The sequence below is a fragment of the Channa argus genome, chromosome 20 (assembly GCF_033026475.1).
Source record: "Channa argus isolate prfri chromosome 20, Channa argus male v1.0, whole genome shotgun sequence".
NCBI classification, from domain to species: Eukaryota; Metazoa; Chordata; class Actinopteri; order Anabantiformes; family Channidae; genus Channa; species Channa argus.
The window spans coordinates 13,554,745-13,570,965 of record NC_090216.1 but is presented as its reverse complement, the minus strand read 5'-3'; the positions used below and the strand labels follow the sequence as shown (position 1 = coordinate 13,570,965).

The window sequence follows — 16,221 nt, the reverse complement described above, 5'->3', positions numbered from 1 at the left end:
AGTTTTTACCACAGAGGCAACTTGGCAAACACACAATGTAAAATACTACTGATAGACACAAATACACATTATAATGTTCTGAAGCAGAATGCAAAATAAAAGATGTATTACAAAAATCATATATAATCAATAAGAGCTATTAGGAAATACGTATTATGATATTATACAACGAATGGAAATCTTAACAAAAACCGTGCAAAATGTAGCAGTAATACATTGTTAAATTTATACTTTACGCTTCTGCCCAAAAGGTGGCGTTATGCCTTAAAGTTGTTACGGCTAAAAAACGATCAAAAGAAGAAAAAGAACCAATCAGCGCTCCATGTTCACGTTTGACTCGCAGCCAATCAGGGTCAACTTAGATGAATTTCAAAAAACAGACCCGCCATGATTGTTGTGTTTTTGAGACTGAGCTGAGTGTGTCAGTTATGCAGAGAGTTTAGGTGTATTTTTAACGGGCTGTCATAAAAAAAAAGAAGTTTTTTTTAAACGCTTTTTGAATAGAGTAAGGTAAGATTGACACATTTTTGTATATGGCCTAAAAAGTTAGGTTAGCCAAGTCTTTAATTGCTAACTGAAGAAAGTTGACATCGTAATGTGTTTACTCAACGCTAAATTACATACATTTGCAGATTTTCTCGTTGCAGATTTTCTTGTGTTTTATCGTTAGTAAAACGTTAGTTATAGCCAGTGGTCTACGTAAACTGATGAATTTAATGTTAATTCAACATAATGTTAACGTTAGCTGACAATTCTTTATTGCTCTAACGCTAACGTTAGCTAGGTAGCTAGCTAGGTAACTAGCTAACGTTAGGCGTAGCTGTTTATGCGTGAATTTATAATTAACTATTAGATGCTTTGTTTTTTCTAATGCTTTGTATAGTTTTGATATTTTTACATTTCTCATAAACATGGTGTGTGAGAATATAACGTTATGTATTTTTTTTAAACTTTTGTCTAATTTCTATTCCCAGTGTTAGTTGCCACATGAGTCATATGTATAACGTATCTTAATATCGTAAAGAACGAATGTACTAATATTCAGTGTAACGTTGAGCTACCTTCATTTTCTGCTCCTCTTCCCAATTACTCCAGTTACAATGGAATCTCGATTTACTCACCTGCGCCAACGGGACACCAGCGTGTCTATGCTGAGAGTAAAAATGTCCCGAAGAAGATCTCAGTCTCAGAAGGAGAATCGAGAACGGGCCATGAATACGCGCAGGCAGCTAGACAAGCTCCCAGAGCTGGAAATGTCTTCCATGGATGCTTCCATCCTTATGGCCAACATGTCCACTATTCAGGAGAAGACGCAGAACAATGCAAAACCTGCCAAAAGTAAAGCTTTATTTTCTGTCAAAGCTTTAATTCAAACTTAAAAACATGCACCCTAAATTAGCGAGGTACCCACAGCAATTTACAATATATATGTTTTTATATACACCCCGTGGATGTTTTGATGATGATGATGATGATGATAGAAAGTTTTTACCATCTGAATGTGGAGGTTTTTTTAGGGTTCAGTTTGTATCTCCCTACATCCAATTTCAGTGTAAGGGGATGCAAACTTAATACTAAACCTAACATAACAATCCACATTCAGCTAGTACAAAATTTCTTTCATCACCAGAAGTTTAAAAAAAAAAAAAAAAAAAAGGTTAAAGATTGTGTTTAAAAAGTTATAGGAAATTATATCAATGCAAAACTTGAAACAAAACATTTTACAAAAGCATTCTAGGTCAATGTTGATTGCTAAAAATATTTATTTTAAAATAAGGGGATGCAGATTTTTGCACCCATATATAGATATAGATATATAGAGATAGATAGATATAGATATATATTTATATATCTATATCTATATCTATATGAACGCATGTACAAACACTTGATTTTCAACAGGTCTGGCTGTAGAAGATAGGTTAAAGCAGCTTGAGCGCTGGAAAGAACGTAAGGCTCTCGAGAAGGAAAAGAAAGAAAGGGAACGAAAAGGCATATTTAAGACTGGTCTATATCATCCAAAGGACACTCTTACCATTGTCACTCTGCCTGTGGTCCCAGCTGCCCCAAAAAGAGCTAAAGAGGTGGGTTAGGCCTGATCCCTACTTTTCTGTTACTATAAATTTGAGTTATTTTTTCTTCCTTGATATGACAATGTGATTTACTAGACGGATTTTACTGTGTGGCTGGATGCAGTTGTATCAATAAATGACTCTAATGATCAACATGTCATATTTATATCCTTAAGACAAAAGTAAACATTGCTCCATCCCAGAATACCCGAGTCACCCGTTCAATGAAACAGCAGCTGCAAGTGCAGAAGGTATTTTTTTCAGAGACATCTCTATCAAGTGGTCTTATAATAAGTTACATTAAAGTTAATATGCACTTTTTTGTTTTTGTTTTGCCAAAACCCCTACAGTGTCTGAAGACACAAGATTCAAATGCTGCGGCAAAGAAAGGTAAATAGAATGTCTCTTCATTTTAAATGAAACATACCATTCTATGTCACCCACTGTATTTAGATCTGACCTTTTGCCTTTCATATAGCTCAACCTGCTGTGGAAAGATCAACCAAGAGCCTGATAGCTCCTGTTAAACCAGCACAGAGTGCAACCAAGACCACAGTTTGTACAGGTAACTAATAAGAAGAAAAATCCTTTCACATAACTGGACTTTGAGACCAGCTTTCTTGTTAGTTTCACCATATTGTGTTTCCTTATTTGCATCTCAGTCAGTATCTGTTTCACGTCATACTTTCTGTAGCAGAGCCTGCTTTACGAGCTTTGTCAACTAGATCAACCAACAGGCCTCCTGTTACAGCAGTTCCGGTGGTGAAAGACAAACCTAAAGACAAGGCTGCAGGTAAGCACAGAGCTATAGTTAAAAAAGGTGTTGTTGTTGTTCTTTGGGATAGAAACTATAAGAACACTGGTGAATCAAAGCATATTGAAGGAATTCACTCTCCAATAATATCTCTCCACAACATTAGATACAAGAATCACAAGGAGCAGAGTGATTGGCAAGCCTGTGGCTCCCCCCTCCGGCAGAGAAAGGAGCTCCAAGGGTATGAATAAGAGCCACTTGATGTTAGGATTATGGAAGTTTTACTTTCCAGTGTAAACATGACCAGTTTTTATTATTTACACTATATTTTTTCTTCTTTTTTTTTTTTTACAGCATCTGCTGGTAACACTGCCCAGCCTCCTATCCCCATGGTGAGACTTTGTGTGTGTGTGTGTGAATCATTTTACTGTCCTGTTTCATTTTGAAGCTGTGACATATATTGTAGATTGTGGTTTTTGTTTTGTGTAGGAGCCTGAGCTGAAGGAATATGAGATGCAGAAGCTAGATGAAAAGCCTCATCCTCCCAGTCTGACGTCTTGTTCTAAGGAGGAAGACATGGTGATGGATCAACCTCAAGCTGACTCTGTCTCTCCTGTGGACACTTTTGAAGCTCCAAACTCATTTGCTCCAGAAGGTTTTGTTTTCCAAGCTCCTGCTGGCTTGTTAAACTTCAAGTTTGAGCCTCTCACTCCTCGCTCAGCAGATGCCTTCCTTACACCAAGGTTTTTCCTCTTCTTTATTTTTAGGTTATGCTGTAGATACACTCAGTTGGTAGTTTGTAAGTTATACTATGCTAAAAATATTATTAATATTACTGAAACATACATACAGCTTCCAAACTGATAATCAAAAACACTGTCAATCAAAACTAAACAAAACCTTTATAAACTGATGATTTACTGGAGCAGTGTAGTAATAATAACTGTTTTATCTCAGTTTCCCTAATATACTGCCAACGGCTGTATGTAGGAAAATATTTAATATTTGAGTTTTCTCTGATCTAAATTCATCAAATTCTATGTTGTTCTTACAACCCAGCTCTAGCATAAGTCTTCCACCAGTTCCTGTGTTCAGTGCTGAGCCAAATGAGCCCACCTCTGGATCCCCTCACCACTATCCTGCTCATACATTTCCCACAGTGGCTCCTCTGACTCCAGGCAGCCCTCTGGAATCAAACCATGATGTACCATATTTCAGGTAGCAGGCCGCTTCATCTTTAGAGACGTATATTTCCCTTTTGTATTGTTATCAATGTTTTAAATTCATTTCTTATTTTGCATCTAATTTAGAGCTGAAATAGTCAATGAGACCGAAAGACTGACAGGTCTGTGTGTTCACTGGGAGTCTAAAGTTGAAGACGAATCTATCCCAGAAGAGAGTGAGTATCTTCTCTACCAACTGCTAATTAGTGCTGTTGAGAATATTTGTGTTCCATGAGGAAAATTCCACCGTTCTCTAGCTGAGCGATTGAAACTCTCTTGCTTTCTTGTTGTCTTTTGTGCTCCTGTCTGTTTTTAGTGAGAGATCATATGCGTACAGCTATCGGCCAAGCAAGGCTGTTGATGAAAGAGCGCTTCAATCAGTTTAGTGGTCTGGTGGATGACTGTGAGCTGGGCCGAGGGGAGAAGATCACCACCTGCACTGATCTGCAAGGATTCTGGGACATGGTTTATTACCAGGTCAGTGCCTCATACAGGTGGGACAACACATTTTCAAACACAAAAGGAGAAGGAAAACTAATATTTACTCTTTCAGGTAGAGGATGTCCAAAAAAAGTTTAACGCTCTCAAAGAAGCAGAGGGTCGAGGCTGGATAGAGGAGCACAAGCCCCCATCAAGACAGAGGAAAGTAGTGAAGGTGAACTTAAATTCATTTGGTTTTATTTATTTTATTTTATTGTAGTCTAAATAGTCACATGTACAATGATTGATTTTTTTTGAATGATTTTCATTTGTGGTTGTCTCTGTAGCCAACATCATTACTTTCATGGAAATCAGCTTGGTTAAAAATGCAATTCAGTTTTGTTTAGCCTGTGTAGGAGACGAAAGGTGTAGTAACAAGAAGATAAAACACTGTCTTGTCATTATAACAGAAACTATCAGCTCCACCTGCTAAGCCAACAATAGCCAAAGCAGCAGTCAAATCTCGCCTGGCTGCTGTGAAAGCAGCCATGAAAGCAAAACAGCAGGCAGCTAAGGCAGAGCAAGCAGCACAGAATGCAGATAGCACTCAAGATAACACCTGCACAAACTCCCAGGAACCACAATACCAAGCAGAGGCCCAAATCCCAGAAACTGTAGTCTTTGATGGAGGCTTCTTCAAAGTGGAAAGCCCAGCTAAAGCATTAGGTGAGAGAGAAAATTATTGCTTTTGATCTCGTATCAGTGTTCCCCTCGATCTAGTTGATTTAAACTTGTAACCAATGATCATATCTGTAGGTTCCGTGAGGAGATCCAGTCGTCTGAGTGCTGCCATGCTGCCTCAGGCCTCACCCTGCTCCAAAAGTCTTACACCTAGAAGAGTAACTCGACAGTTCCTTGCACTGGAACAGACCCCTGTTCAGGGAGTCGCCTCTCCTGCTCAGCCTGTTTTCACTCCTGCCCACCTTCATCTTACACTCAAGCAAACCCCAGCACAAGCACCACAGTCTCACCGTGGCACCCCTAAGTCAACACGGAAGACAAAGGACACTATAAATGTCTCTCTTTGTTTTTCCCCTGTCAAGGAAATACTTTCAGATGATGTGCAGCCTGACAGAAGTTCTGTACAACAGTCAGAAAGCGTCTCTCCACAGGACAGCACTACATCTGTTCCTCAGTTGGGTACACCTAAACCTGTGGATTCACAGGTTGTCGAGGAGCAAGGCGAGCCAGCTAATGCTGTCAATCTTGATGTCTCTCTTAGTCCAAGACTCTCCCACTATCCATGCAAAACACCTCCTCCGTCCTCCCAAGTCCCGGAGCCCTCATCATCTCTGAGTTTTACACTTTCACCCTGTATGAGTCCCAGCCAGCCTATCATCTCCTCCATTACTGCTGTGGAGGCCCAAGGGTCTGTGTGCTGCACACCCGACAGCTCTGTTGTAGAGGTAAACCATCTTTTTGGTGGTTTCAAGTTTTTCAGGTTCATCGTTACATTTCATCTTCTTGAGCAAGGTTTTAATTAAAGCTGTGATCCAAAAAGATTATGCTGATTCATATAATAAATTATTCTCTTGTAACTTTAGGAAATTCCTGGGTTGGACATTGAGCGTTACCTTCTACCTTCGCAGAGATGCAGCCTGTCACCAAGGGAGACAGTTTCCATACAAACGTTGTCACCATTGCCAGTAGATGTAGAGATGGAGAGTCCTGGAGGTCCATCAGGAGACCTGTTGTCTCAACAAGAACCCGGTAAGATTAATGGCCAAATGTACTGTGCTTGCACAGTAGATTTTATATCTTAACACTAATGGATGCTACAGCTGCAATAGGCATATAAGGAATTTTGTTTTGCTCAAATGAATTGTCACACTAAAGATGCAGACCTGCATACTGCTACTTGCAGTGAAACAGTTTGCCTGGGTATTGGGAAATAAACACACTGAGCCTTTTTTTTGTCACAGGTTTATTTAAGGATGTGAAAAATTGCACATTTTCACTCTTTACTCACTGTTGTGTATACTCTTTCACTTTTATCACAGCACTGCCAGTGGTGTCTTCAGTGTTAACTCTTCAGTCACCACAGGTCCAAGTTTAATCTTTCTTTCTTTTTTCATTATTTTCCAAATAGAGTCTTTACTTGGCTCCTAATTAGTTAATAAAACTTTATTTATTTTGCCCTGATCATTACTGACTGTTCTTACCAAATTCTCTGTGTATATTTTAGGTCCACACAACAGAGTCTGCCCTGCTTCTTTTCACCCCCGATCTGACGGATCGAATACGCCAGTCAGTATGTCCAAGTGACCTCATGGTATTCACACCTCCAACTAATGTGTAGAAGAGTTTTCCTTTACATTTTTTTTTAAGCTTGTTTTACATGTATTCACAACTTTGATACCACTCTTTAAAAATGTGTTTTTTTGTTCTTACATTATTGGAAAATAGTTTTGTTTTACAAGAATGTTTAATTAAAAGTCTAGTCAGAACATGAAAATGGTCAGAACTTTTTAAGTATAAATATTTAAGGCACCAAACTCATTGGTTTTATTACTGACTGTATTTGTGGCCTCTAGGCCTTTTCATTTTATTTTTGGTCCTAGATAAGTCAACAATTTGCTTCATCCTGTGTCCCATTCCACGCTGCCAGATCTTTATCCCCAGATGTCACTTATCAGATCCTGTTTCCTCTAACACAACAGAGTACATTATTGAGCAATACATTTTTGTTTGGCACAGAAATAATTGGGAACGAATTATATGGAATCATTAAAATGATTTAGCATATGGGTGAAAGATGCAATTGGCATGTATGGCTTTAAAGGGCAGCACGGTGGTGGAGTGGTTGGCAATGCTGCCTCACAGCTAGAAGGTTGAACCTTACTGTGTTAATTGGTGACTCTAAAACGGCTAAAGGTTTTTTTCTAACCTTAAACCTTCGAAAACACCATAAAGATTTCCTTTTTAGGGCACTGCTGTACCTGGTTAAAATTTGCATACAAACCAGTACATTGATGCAGCCTTTGCCTTCATAGTACTACTTGGCTTAGTCTTGAGTCTTATTTGGAGCAATGCATCTTTTTTTTTTCATGTATGTGGTCACTAACTCATGATGTTCAAACGCTGGGAAAAAAACATAGTTAAAGAACTGGTGAATTGTCTGAGCCCAGAGCTTCAGTTCACAGCGTTCGATCTCCGTTCTTCTGGTGTCAATGCCCTTTACTTCCCCTTTTTCCTCTTTCGTGTACTCTGGAAGAAATATGACCTCTTAAAAGGCTGCAAATGTGACACAACATTGATGAGGATTATGAATCTAGCTACGTAGCTATCTAGCTTTACATCTAAAAACATATAGCATATTTACTTGGCTGGACAAGGTTTATTTCTCAGTGCAATGAAGTGAATGTCCACTCACTTTCTGATCATAGTTTTTTTTACATGCAAATATTTGATAGAACCAGAAAATTAAAACAAACCTCCAGACTCAGATTGTTCAGTGACTCTATGCTTGACATGTAGACTTCCTACTTCGTAAGCAAGAGATTCTTCTGATGTTTCACTGGATTTGCCTATCTGTAAGAAAATGTAAATACGGGTAGAGCTTATTAAATACAGTACTCAAAAATGTTTGACTTGTGAGTGAAATTTATGGACAATGTAAAAGTTCATGCTACAGTGCTATAATGTGAAAGTAGAAGCATGCAATGGTAATGCTTTTAAACAAAGGCTTAAAACAGTGATGGTAATACGACTCAAAAAAATGTCAATGTCTCAATAACCTGTCATGTGTCCTTAGCATCAATTACAGCTTGACAATGATGTCTCATGCTGTTCACAAGTCGACTCATTGTCTGCTGAGGCATGGCATTCCAAGGGCTGCCTTCAGAGCATTGATGATCTGGGATACAGGGTTACGACCTCTACATGACTACTAAGCTGATCCGATCCGGTTTTGAATGGTCTGACGCGACACTTGGGTGCCTCTCACCTGCCTTAATCATGCCTGGAGTTCAGTGGTATTCATCATCTAGTTGTGTGGGGCACTGTTCACAATGAAGCGGTCAACATGGGATGTGACCTTTCTGTGACTCTTTCTGTGACTCTTCCTGTCTCTCTGTCTCTTTGTTGCAACCTGCTGATGACACCCTGTGACACTCTAAGCTCAGTAGCAACTTCCTTAAGAGAACATCCCATTTGAAGCCTCGCAATGGCCAGGTATAGTTGATCAATTGTTAAGGTGTCGTCTTGGTCTCATGATGTCAAAATGTGAACAGCATTACGAAGAGGACTTGTTAAATACAAATGATTGAACCAGAACATTTCGAGATTGATTCATGGATCAGACGTGATCTATAATTTACGTTGTGATTTTTGCGGTTAATCGCCTTTTTAAATAACAGCATGTTATCCAATAAGTACCGAAACATTGAACAGTTAGACAGCATAATTTAATAAAAAAAATAAACCGCATTGGCATAAAAGTTCTGATACCAATACTGCAAATCCAAAGATTTCTAATACAGATAAGAGGGATACTCCTAATACTCAATGTATTGAAAGCCAAGATCACGAAAGGCTTAAGAAGAATCTGACCGACTGGGAGGAACTGTTTGCAGTCTTCAATGTTGGGCAGGGATTGGACAAAGACTGGTCCTTCTCCAGTTCTTCAGAATCCTGCTTACACTTCACCTCAGCACAGCCCAGGATAACCTCAAAAAACTCCAGGAATGTAATCTGCAGCAGAAAGAGGAGGACAAGAACAAAGACGCAAAATGAATACACAAAAAAGGTGGATGAATGGCTATTTTTTTAATGGACAATGAAAAGTAATGCATATGTTAATGACTACAGACTACAGTTGAACCTTCAGATGCAGACATGAGGACAGATTGTTGGAATCATGGCTCTCTGCAGTGATGATCTCCAGTAACTTTGCTGTGGTCAGTTTATTGTCCCACAGACAAAGGTCCTGCAACACATAATAAATAAATCACCTAATGTCTTAAACATGTTAAGAATGAAAGATTTTATGAAGAGTAAAGAGCATCCTTTCTTTTTTTCTTGGAATAACAGCTGGATTTGTGTTTTTATTTTAAAATGCATCTGATTTAAAAACATCGATGCAGTCTTCATATAGTTTGATGAATTTTTTTTCTCCAACAACATCCAGGTGGTTGTGCTGCAGTCACTTGATATGTTAGGAGTTGTGTTTTCTTAAGCATATTATTATAAGCACATGCACATGGGTGTAAATAGCTAAACACAGGAAAGAGAAAACCTGAGGTGGAAAAGCCAATCTGAGCTGCCCACCTTTACACTACAAATTCACATTATACGAAGCTCCGAGTTAGGGCCAATATAAGTTTTTGTTGAAACCCACCTAAAGAGAGAATTTTATTCTAGGATATAATCTAGTTTACTTAAATATTTCACACTTGAATACATATACGCATTTGAATACTTTCTAATAATAATTTAATAATAATTTATTCGTATCAAGTATAAACAGGATAAATGTTTACATTGTGGAAAAACATATTTTCATGTTCATATGGAACTTTTGTTTTAAGACATGTTTGAAAAACTTTGAACCTCTGCTTTAAGTGGGGAAAATTTAACAAGTCACTGTTGACACACATTCTACTTTGTCACATTAGCATTTGAACCACGTACCTTGAACATCCACAGCAGGTGTCGGTAGGTCATTATTTGGTCATCTCTAGGGTTTGCACTAACCCTGCAGTAAGCCTGATATATGTCCCAGCACCTCTTAATGTGGGTCATAGACACAACTGACAGGTCTGGCTGTCCAAACAGTAAACCTGGATAAAAATATTAGTAATTACAAACTAGTAATAATTATTAAGTCTACATGTTTATAAGATACTACACATGCAAAAACGCTAAACAGAAAAACCTAGAAACAAAGTGCCCTGAGAAAGTCTGATCCATTTGCAATAATTGGCTATTTTTTTGTGTTAAATAAAATAATCATTTTTTTCTATCTTAATGGTCCCATATGAGACATCTAAAGCTGTAATACAGTTGTTGTATGCAGGTGTGTCCTTAGCATGACACCTTTTACTTTCTTAGCATTAGGAAGGATGTCATCTGTCATGAGTTTGGATAAGCAGGCAGCCAGAAGGTTCTTTTGTGACCTGTGACAGGAGAAGATGTCAAATCACTTAAGATTACAAAAGTTTGTATTCATGCAGTGTCATTATGTAATTTCTTAACTGAAGTTTTCTTATCCTTTGACAAATTTCTAAGATGTTAGGATATTTTTGAATTGGATAAAGTTTGAAACACTTACGAGAAAGCACAAAATACAGCTGATTCTGGCGGCAATGTTATTACTTTTGTGGATTTTATTTATTAAGTATTAACCAATTAAATGTTTTGACCTGAGGATGGCACTATATAAACAGACAGAATCCCCTCACAATTCATCATGAGGGGGTTGCACATGGCTGTACCAGATTTAACATCAGTCCATTCTATTGTTGTTAAGACAAATACTTGCAATTACAAAACAAACAACATCACTGTGCCATTACAGCAGATGCCAAGGGTTAACCAAAGTCCCTGATTCATATTTTGGGGACCATGAAGATCTAATTCAGCCTATATTTGCCAAAATTGTGGACTGATGGAAGAACCAAAACTACAGTCACAACAAATATGCTACTTGTATGGCTGAAAGGCTGATTGTAGATCATTTAAAATTCATAATAAGAACACAAAAACTTTAAAAATCTACATGTGATGATCTGTTGAACCAGGTTTCAATCCTTACTCCAATTCTTTATTGTAGATATGGTAGGCCACTATCACTAGGCAGCTGATGAGCCTATGAAACAGTATGGGGGTAAAAGGAGAGTGGATCTCTGTAGCGGTACCCTCTGAGACACACAAAATATGAAAGGATTAAGTAAACAAATATAAATGATGTAATTATGAATATATCAATGTTCTGTTTAGTGAGGACTGTAAATGGCTGTCCTACTCACCTTTGATCAAATGATCTATCTGTGTCAGAGTGATGCCGTGATGGTGGATTTTACAGTCTTTCAGCAAACGCCAGAGCTGGAGACGTGACAGCAGGGAGGTGTTATATGGGGAGTGGGCATGACCGAGGCTGCTGTAGAAACTATAGATAGACTTCAGCTTTGTGTCTAGCTGCAGCAACACAGCCTCCACCTGTTATACAGGAGCCACAAAATAAGGACCTGAGGCGAGATCATTGTAATTTTTGAGATTTTTTTTAAAAAGAGGGACCTGACCTGTTTGTACTCATTGTTCCTTTTTCTCTCAGGTATTTTGTCCAGAAGACAGTCGATGTTCAGAGCCACATTTGGACCTAGTGTAGATGAATCCCTATCTGTCAGAGAAGATGCAACTGTAATGAGACACAAAAGGATTTTAGACTAGAACACCGTTCATTATTTTGTTGGAAGATTTTTTAATTGAAGCAGATTTACTGTAAATGTTTACCACAAAGAGAGGTGGGAGCTCTGTTTCTGTAAAAACTAGGTGCCATCATTTGGTCATCCACACACTCTCCATTTAAAACATGCCCATCCTTGAAAGTGAAATTGCTCTATCAACAATATAACAAAGTCCATTATTTACAATCAAGTTATTTACATGTGTTAACACTTACATCCGACATAGGATCAAGATTATTTTGAGCAAACCAAAAAAAACATACATAGGCACATTAAAAATGAGAGGCATTACTGACTAACCTTCCCATGTTTTTGATTGTTTTTCCATTCTCCTTCATACACTGCACCACCAGCATAGTAAAAGGTTCCCTGCCCATGCCTCTGACCCAGGACAAAATCCCCCCTGTACTGATTATTCTGGTAATACTTTGATTCATTTGCTCGCCTCAGGATCCAGACATGTGTGCCCCGCCCATGCTGGGAAAACAAAACCATGGATAGGCTTTATGTAAAACAGAGTATAAAAAGCTATTTTTCTGTAATCACTAAGTGTTTTTAGATATTAATGTCAATAGAGTGCGAGACACACAAGATTACTGCTATTACACGACAACTTGCTCATCCATGTTGTGCTTTTATACCTGGACCCCATCCATCCATTCCCCATCATACTGCTGTCCTAGCCTCAGCCACTTCATCGTGCCTTGTCCGTGTCTGTGGTTGTTCTTCCACTCCCCATAGTAAATGTTACCAGAGGGGTAGCTGTGAGTGAACAGATGTTACCTTAGAGCACTATAATTGTAACCAAGGCAACAATTAGATCATGTACTACATACCATCTCACTCCCCATCCCTCTCTGTTGTTCTTCACCCAGTCTCCTTTGTACCAAGACGTTTGATTCTGGTTATAATACACTATACCCTAACACAAAGACAACAAATAAAAGATATCCAGGTTTGGACACTGAGCCATGTCAATTGGACATGACTCAACGTCCAGAAAAACTAAAGAATTACCTAAAAAGATAGGTGATAGAAATTGGTGAACCATACCTTTCCATGCCTCTTGCCGAAATCCCACTGCCCTTTGTATGACACAAATGGTTTAGCACATTTGTAGGTTCCACTCCCGTGTCTCATACCTTTGTATACATCCCCATTGTAAGAGCTGCCATCTGGCCAGATGTAAGTGCCCTTGCCCATAGGTGTGTTACACACAAACTCTCCCTGTTGAATTAGAAAATTAAAATCACGACACACTCTATTGTTTAAGTTCCTTGCTCATTGAAATATTGTTTTATTTGTATGCAGGATTCAAGTGAAAATGCTAAAGTTAAGTTTATTACACTTATTACAGTTATTATACTATATCATTCACCTCATATTTCAGTCCATTAGACCATGTGAAGATGCCAAGTCCATCCATAAGTCCCCTGGAAAATGCGCCCTGCAAAAAAGCAAAGCAGTGACTTTATGATATACAGTATAATTTTCTTTCTTGGCTATGCATTTAATGATATCTGCCCCTATATGCACTTTAAAATATGCACTTGAAATTGAAAAATTATTATTATTATAATTATTTGTTGGTGAATTACATTAGCCTGGATTTTCAACTTTCAAATTAACGAGTCTGGTAGCTTTATGTGCATACATATTGTACAACCCTACACATACACTTTATAGTACACAATTTTGTAATAAAAGTACTGTATAAAATCCAATATATTGTCTTTCAGCACGGTGTACTCTTACCTTGTATATATGGCCACCTTCAAAAAAAGCAACACCTTCTCCATGAAGCTGACCTTCAGAAGTTTCCCCTTCATATCTGTTAATAACACCTAAATATAAGTTACACTTCACCTGAAACCAGTTTCTCACACAGGTCACAGGTCCTTGGAAATCCGCATAATTAGAACGTAGGTGCAATAATACGGTCTAATAAATTCTATGAGTACTGATTTACCTCTGCACAAGTAAGTAAGACACTGTGGAATGTTCATCAATACGATCATTGTCGACCTGCTCATTAATGACTGGATGGTCTTGGAGGCGGGTTCGATCGTCTTCTACGTTCGCAGGATCCACAGATAAACTCGCGGAGCGGCTCAGTAACTTTCTGTTTTCTCCTTCTTCCGTCATCTTTAGCAGCTCTGGGATTCCGCACGTTGTCTTGATCTCCTGTTTATCGTCTATTAGGGCGTTTTTCTTTTCTTTCTCCCCCATTTTTCGCCGTTCACTTGTCTCACCTGCAAGTTAGGAGTTTTTCCATGGCAGCGGCGAAGGACGCTTATAACTACGGAAGCCTTAATCACTCCCAGGGATACTACAGGACATCACCACAAGACATTTAAAGGGCGACTTCACCTGGTTCTACTTCTCTGCTTGCAGCTGAGAAATGTCCCCCCACACGAGATTATCCGGAGGAGATTCAGTCCAAATGCTGTCATTTCGTATCTTTTATAGTGGCGATTAAAAACTTGATTGAAACTTCATTGGATGAAAGCAGCTGAAGTCCTGAAGCAGAGACAAATTTGATTAAAGGGAAGGCAGACAAACAGTTAAAATAATTAGTATGCATGTATTCCCCACATTAAAATCATAGAAAGTTGAAAATTGGTAGAACTGGTAAAAATACAGGGGAGTTACTAAAATTGCGGCAGTGGTGGATGAAGTAGTCAAAAACTGTATTTGAGTAAAAGTGCAAATACACAAACAAAAATGTGGCTAGAAAAATTATAAGTACCCACTGACATATACGTGATTTATAATTTACTTAAAGTATTAAAAGTAACAGTACTCGACTAGTTATTTCTCTCTGTATCTTTCTGTGGACCAGCGTTGTTTTGTTTTTCTTTGGAGGGATGTGCATTAACTAATGTTAATAGTTTGGCTTTAATCTGATGCATATTTTAAGTTTTTTCTCTAAACTACTTATGTTGTAACATCGCACAGTGACAGTAACAGTCTAACAGCACTGTGGTTTTAAGAATAAAACACTGATACAACCAATGCCAAAATGTCAAGAGAGCTGGCAATAAGCTCAGTATGCGCTGAACAAAGAGCCACTGAAATCCGTTTACAAGGACAAAAGAGTTCATGTTAAATTGATTGACTGATTTAATCCATGTCAACACAGTGGATGCTGCTGAGCACTAGCAAACGTGGCTGCTTCCTCCAGAAGGAGAGGAGAACAAAAATAAAATCATATGAATGTCTTAATCAGCAGGGATCAGCTCTGTCCCAGTTCTCAGTGCACTAACACTAATACTGGGATATCTCTGCTTTACATCTGCCCCTTCTGAGCGCATGGTACTAAGATGGAGAGGGAGGAAACGCCAAGTAAGCTTATCGTTATATTGTTTGATCGACTTGACACCGCATCCAATGCAATTATTTGAAGACACATTTTACAATGAATTAATTATCTTTATGTCTGAAAATTGTGTCACAATCCTGTTCCTTGTGTTTACTTTATCCCTAAATGTTTTGGCCAGATTTACTTCCTGTCTCCAGCTTTTATATTTTTGCCCCTCAGCCTATTTCCCGTCTTGAGTGTCATCCACCGCTGATTTCCAACTGATTATTTTCACCTTCTCCCCTGTTAAACCTTTAAACTTTCCCCCTACTTCCCCGTTTGGATTCCTGTTTCTCTGGTCGACGTATTTGGACTCTGTTTTTGCTCTTTTGATCTGAGGTTTGGTTATTTGTGTTTATTGTTTATCTGCCTCTGTTTTACACTAGGTTTAATTAATATTTGTCCTTGTTTTTCCCCTTACTTGTCTGTCCGGTCCCAGTATGTGCATATGGATTCTTTAGTTTATTGTCTGTCGATTAATATGTGCGCAGCTCTTCTGGTTTAGTGCATTCACATCCATGCATGTATGTAGCCAGATTCTCTGCTCCCCACGCCACAGTCACAATTGAATTTATTTTATTTATCTCCCTTTTCTTCAGTATTTTAGTTAACTTTCTGATTTATTGTGTTTTGTAGTTCTTTTTTTTCAATTGTCTTCACTCTCAATTCCTTTCAATAAACCCCTTAGTTTGTAACCCTCTCTTGCCGTCTCCTTACTTGGGTCCTCAAAAACCCAATACTAAATCTCTGACAGCCCGGGGGGGGTTTCACTTCAGCTGCATGCGCTCCTGCTCAGTGAATGCAGAATTGTGTAGAGAGGCAAAACAGCACAACACGCCAAAGAGTAAAATTGCTTCATGCTGGCTCACTATGAGTACTGCTATGTCTAATAAGTCTTTAATTAAGGCTATTGCTGGAGGGACTA

The 16,221-nt window shown here is 38.5% G+C and overlaps 2 protein-coding genes across 4 annotated transcripts; one reads left to right on the top strand and one right to left on the bottom strand.

Moving 5' to 3' along the window:
- Positions 1–372: 372 nt before the first annotated feature.
- dlgap5 (discs, large (Drosophila) homolog-associated protein 5) lies at positions 373–6,976 on the top strand. 3 transcript variants are annotated; one of them, XM_067489270.1, is made up of 19 exons: positions 373–510; positions 1,096–1,338; positions 1,903–2,084; positions 2,249–2,323; positions 2,423–2,462; positions 2,551–2,637; positions 2,770–2,865; positions 2,993–3,067; positions 3,181–3,218; positions 3,316–3,569; positions 3,886–4,044; positions 4,137–4,225; positions 4,366–4,526; positions 4,603–4,704; positions 4,940–5,195; positions 5,286–5,935; positions 6,074–6,239; positions 6,530–6,573; positions 6,715–6,976. In XM_067489270.1, the coding sequence occupies exons 2-19, from the start codon at positions 1,101–1,103 to the stop codon at positions 6,826–6,828; spliced, it is 2,826 nt and encodes a 941-aa protein (XP_067345371.1). In that variant the 5' UTR covers positions 373–510; positions 1,096–1,100; the 3' UTR covers positions 6,829–6,976. The 3 variants fall into 3 exon arrangements, with proteins under 3 accessions (XP_067345371.1, XP_067345370.1, XP_067345372.1); XM_067489269.1 differs by having other exon boundaries at positions 2,767–2,865; XM_067489271.1 differs by lacking the exon at positions 6,530–6,573 and having other exon boundaries at positions 2,767–2,865.
- Positions 6,977–7,528: 552 nt separating this feature from the next.
- rsph10b (radial spoke head 10 homolog B) lies at positions 7,529–14,288 on the bottom strand. The gene is made up of 17 exons (XM_067489275.1): positions 13,905–14,288; positions 13,691–13,766; positions 13,314–13,382; positions 12,989–13,162; positions 12,772–12,857; positions 12,577–12,697; positions 12,236–12,412; positions 11,982–12,087; positions 11,771–11,886; positions 11,498–11,687; positions 11,284–11,389; positions 10,566–10,645; positions 10,161–10,309; positions 9,352–9,456; positions 9,081–9,221; positions 7,964–8,060; positions 7,529–7,736 (listed from the first exon to the last, which is right to left on the bottom strand). The coding sequence occupies exons 1-17, from the start codon at positions 14,162–14,164 to the stop codon at positions 7,534–7,536; spliced, it is 2,256 nt and encodes a 751-aa protein (XP_067345376.1). The 5' UTR covers positions 14,165–14,288; the 3' UTR covers positions 7,529–7,533.
- Between the last annotated feature and the right edge of the window lie 1,933 nt (positions 14,289–16,221).

Excerpts from the sequence above, each read along its gene's own strand:
- dlgap5 (XM_067489269.1), top strand. The coding sequence starts at position 1,101 with ATGGAATCTCGATTTACTCACCTGCGCCAACGGGACACCAGCGTGTCT. Across the intron at positions 4,527-4,602 it reads GGGACATGGTTTATTACCAG|GTAGAGGATGTCCAAAAAAA; the intron begins GTCAGTGCCTCA and ends TTACTCTTTCAG. Across the intron at positions 6,574-6,714 it reads TAACTCTTCAGTCACCACAG|GTCCACACAACAGAGTCTGC; the intron begins GTCCAAGTTTAA and ends TGTATATTTTAG.
- rsph10b (XM_067489275.1), bottom strand. The coding sequence starts at position 14,164 with ATGGGGGAGAAAGAAAAGAAAAACGCCCTAATAGACGATAAACAGGAG. Across the intron at positions 11,390-11,497 it reads GATAGATCATTTGATCAAAG|AGGGTACCGCTACAGAGATC; the intron begins GTGAGTAGGACA and ends TGTGTGTCTCAG. Across the intron at positions 10,310-10,565 it reads TAATGCTAAGAAAGTAAAAG|GTTTACTGTTTGGACAGCCA; the intron begins GTGTCATGCTAA and ends ATTTTTATCCAG.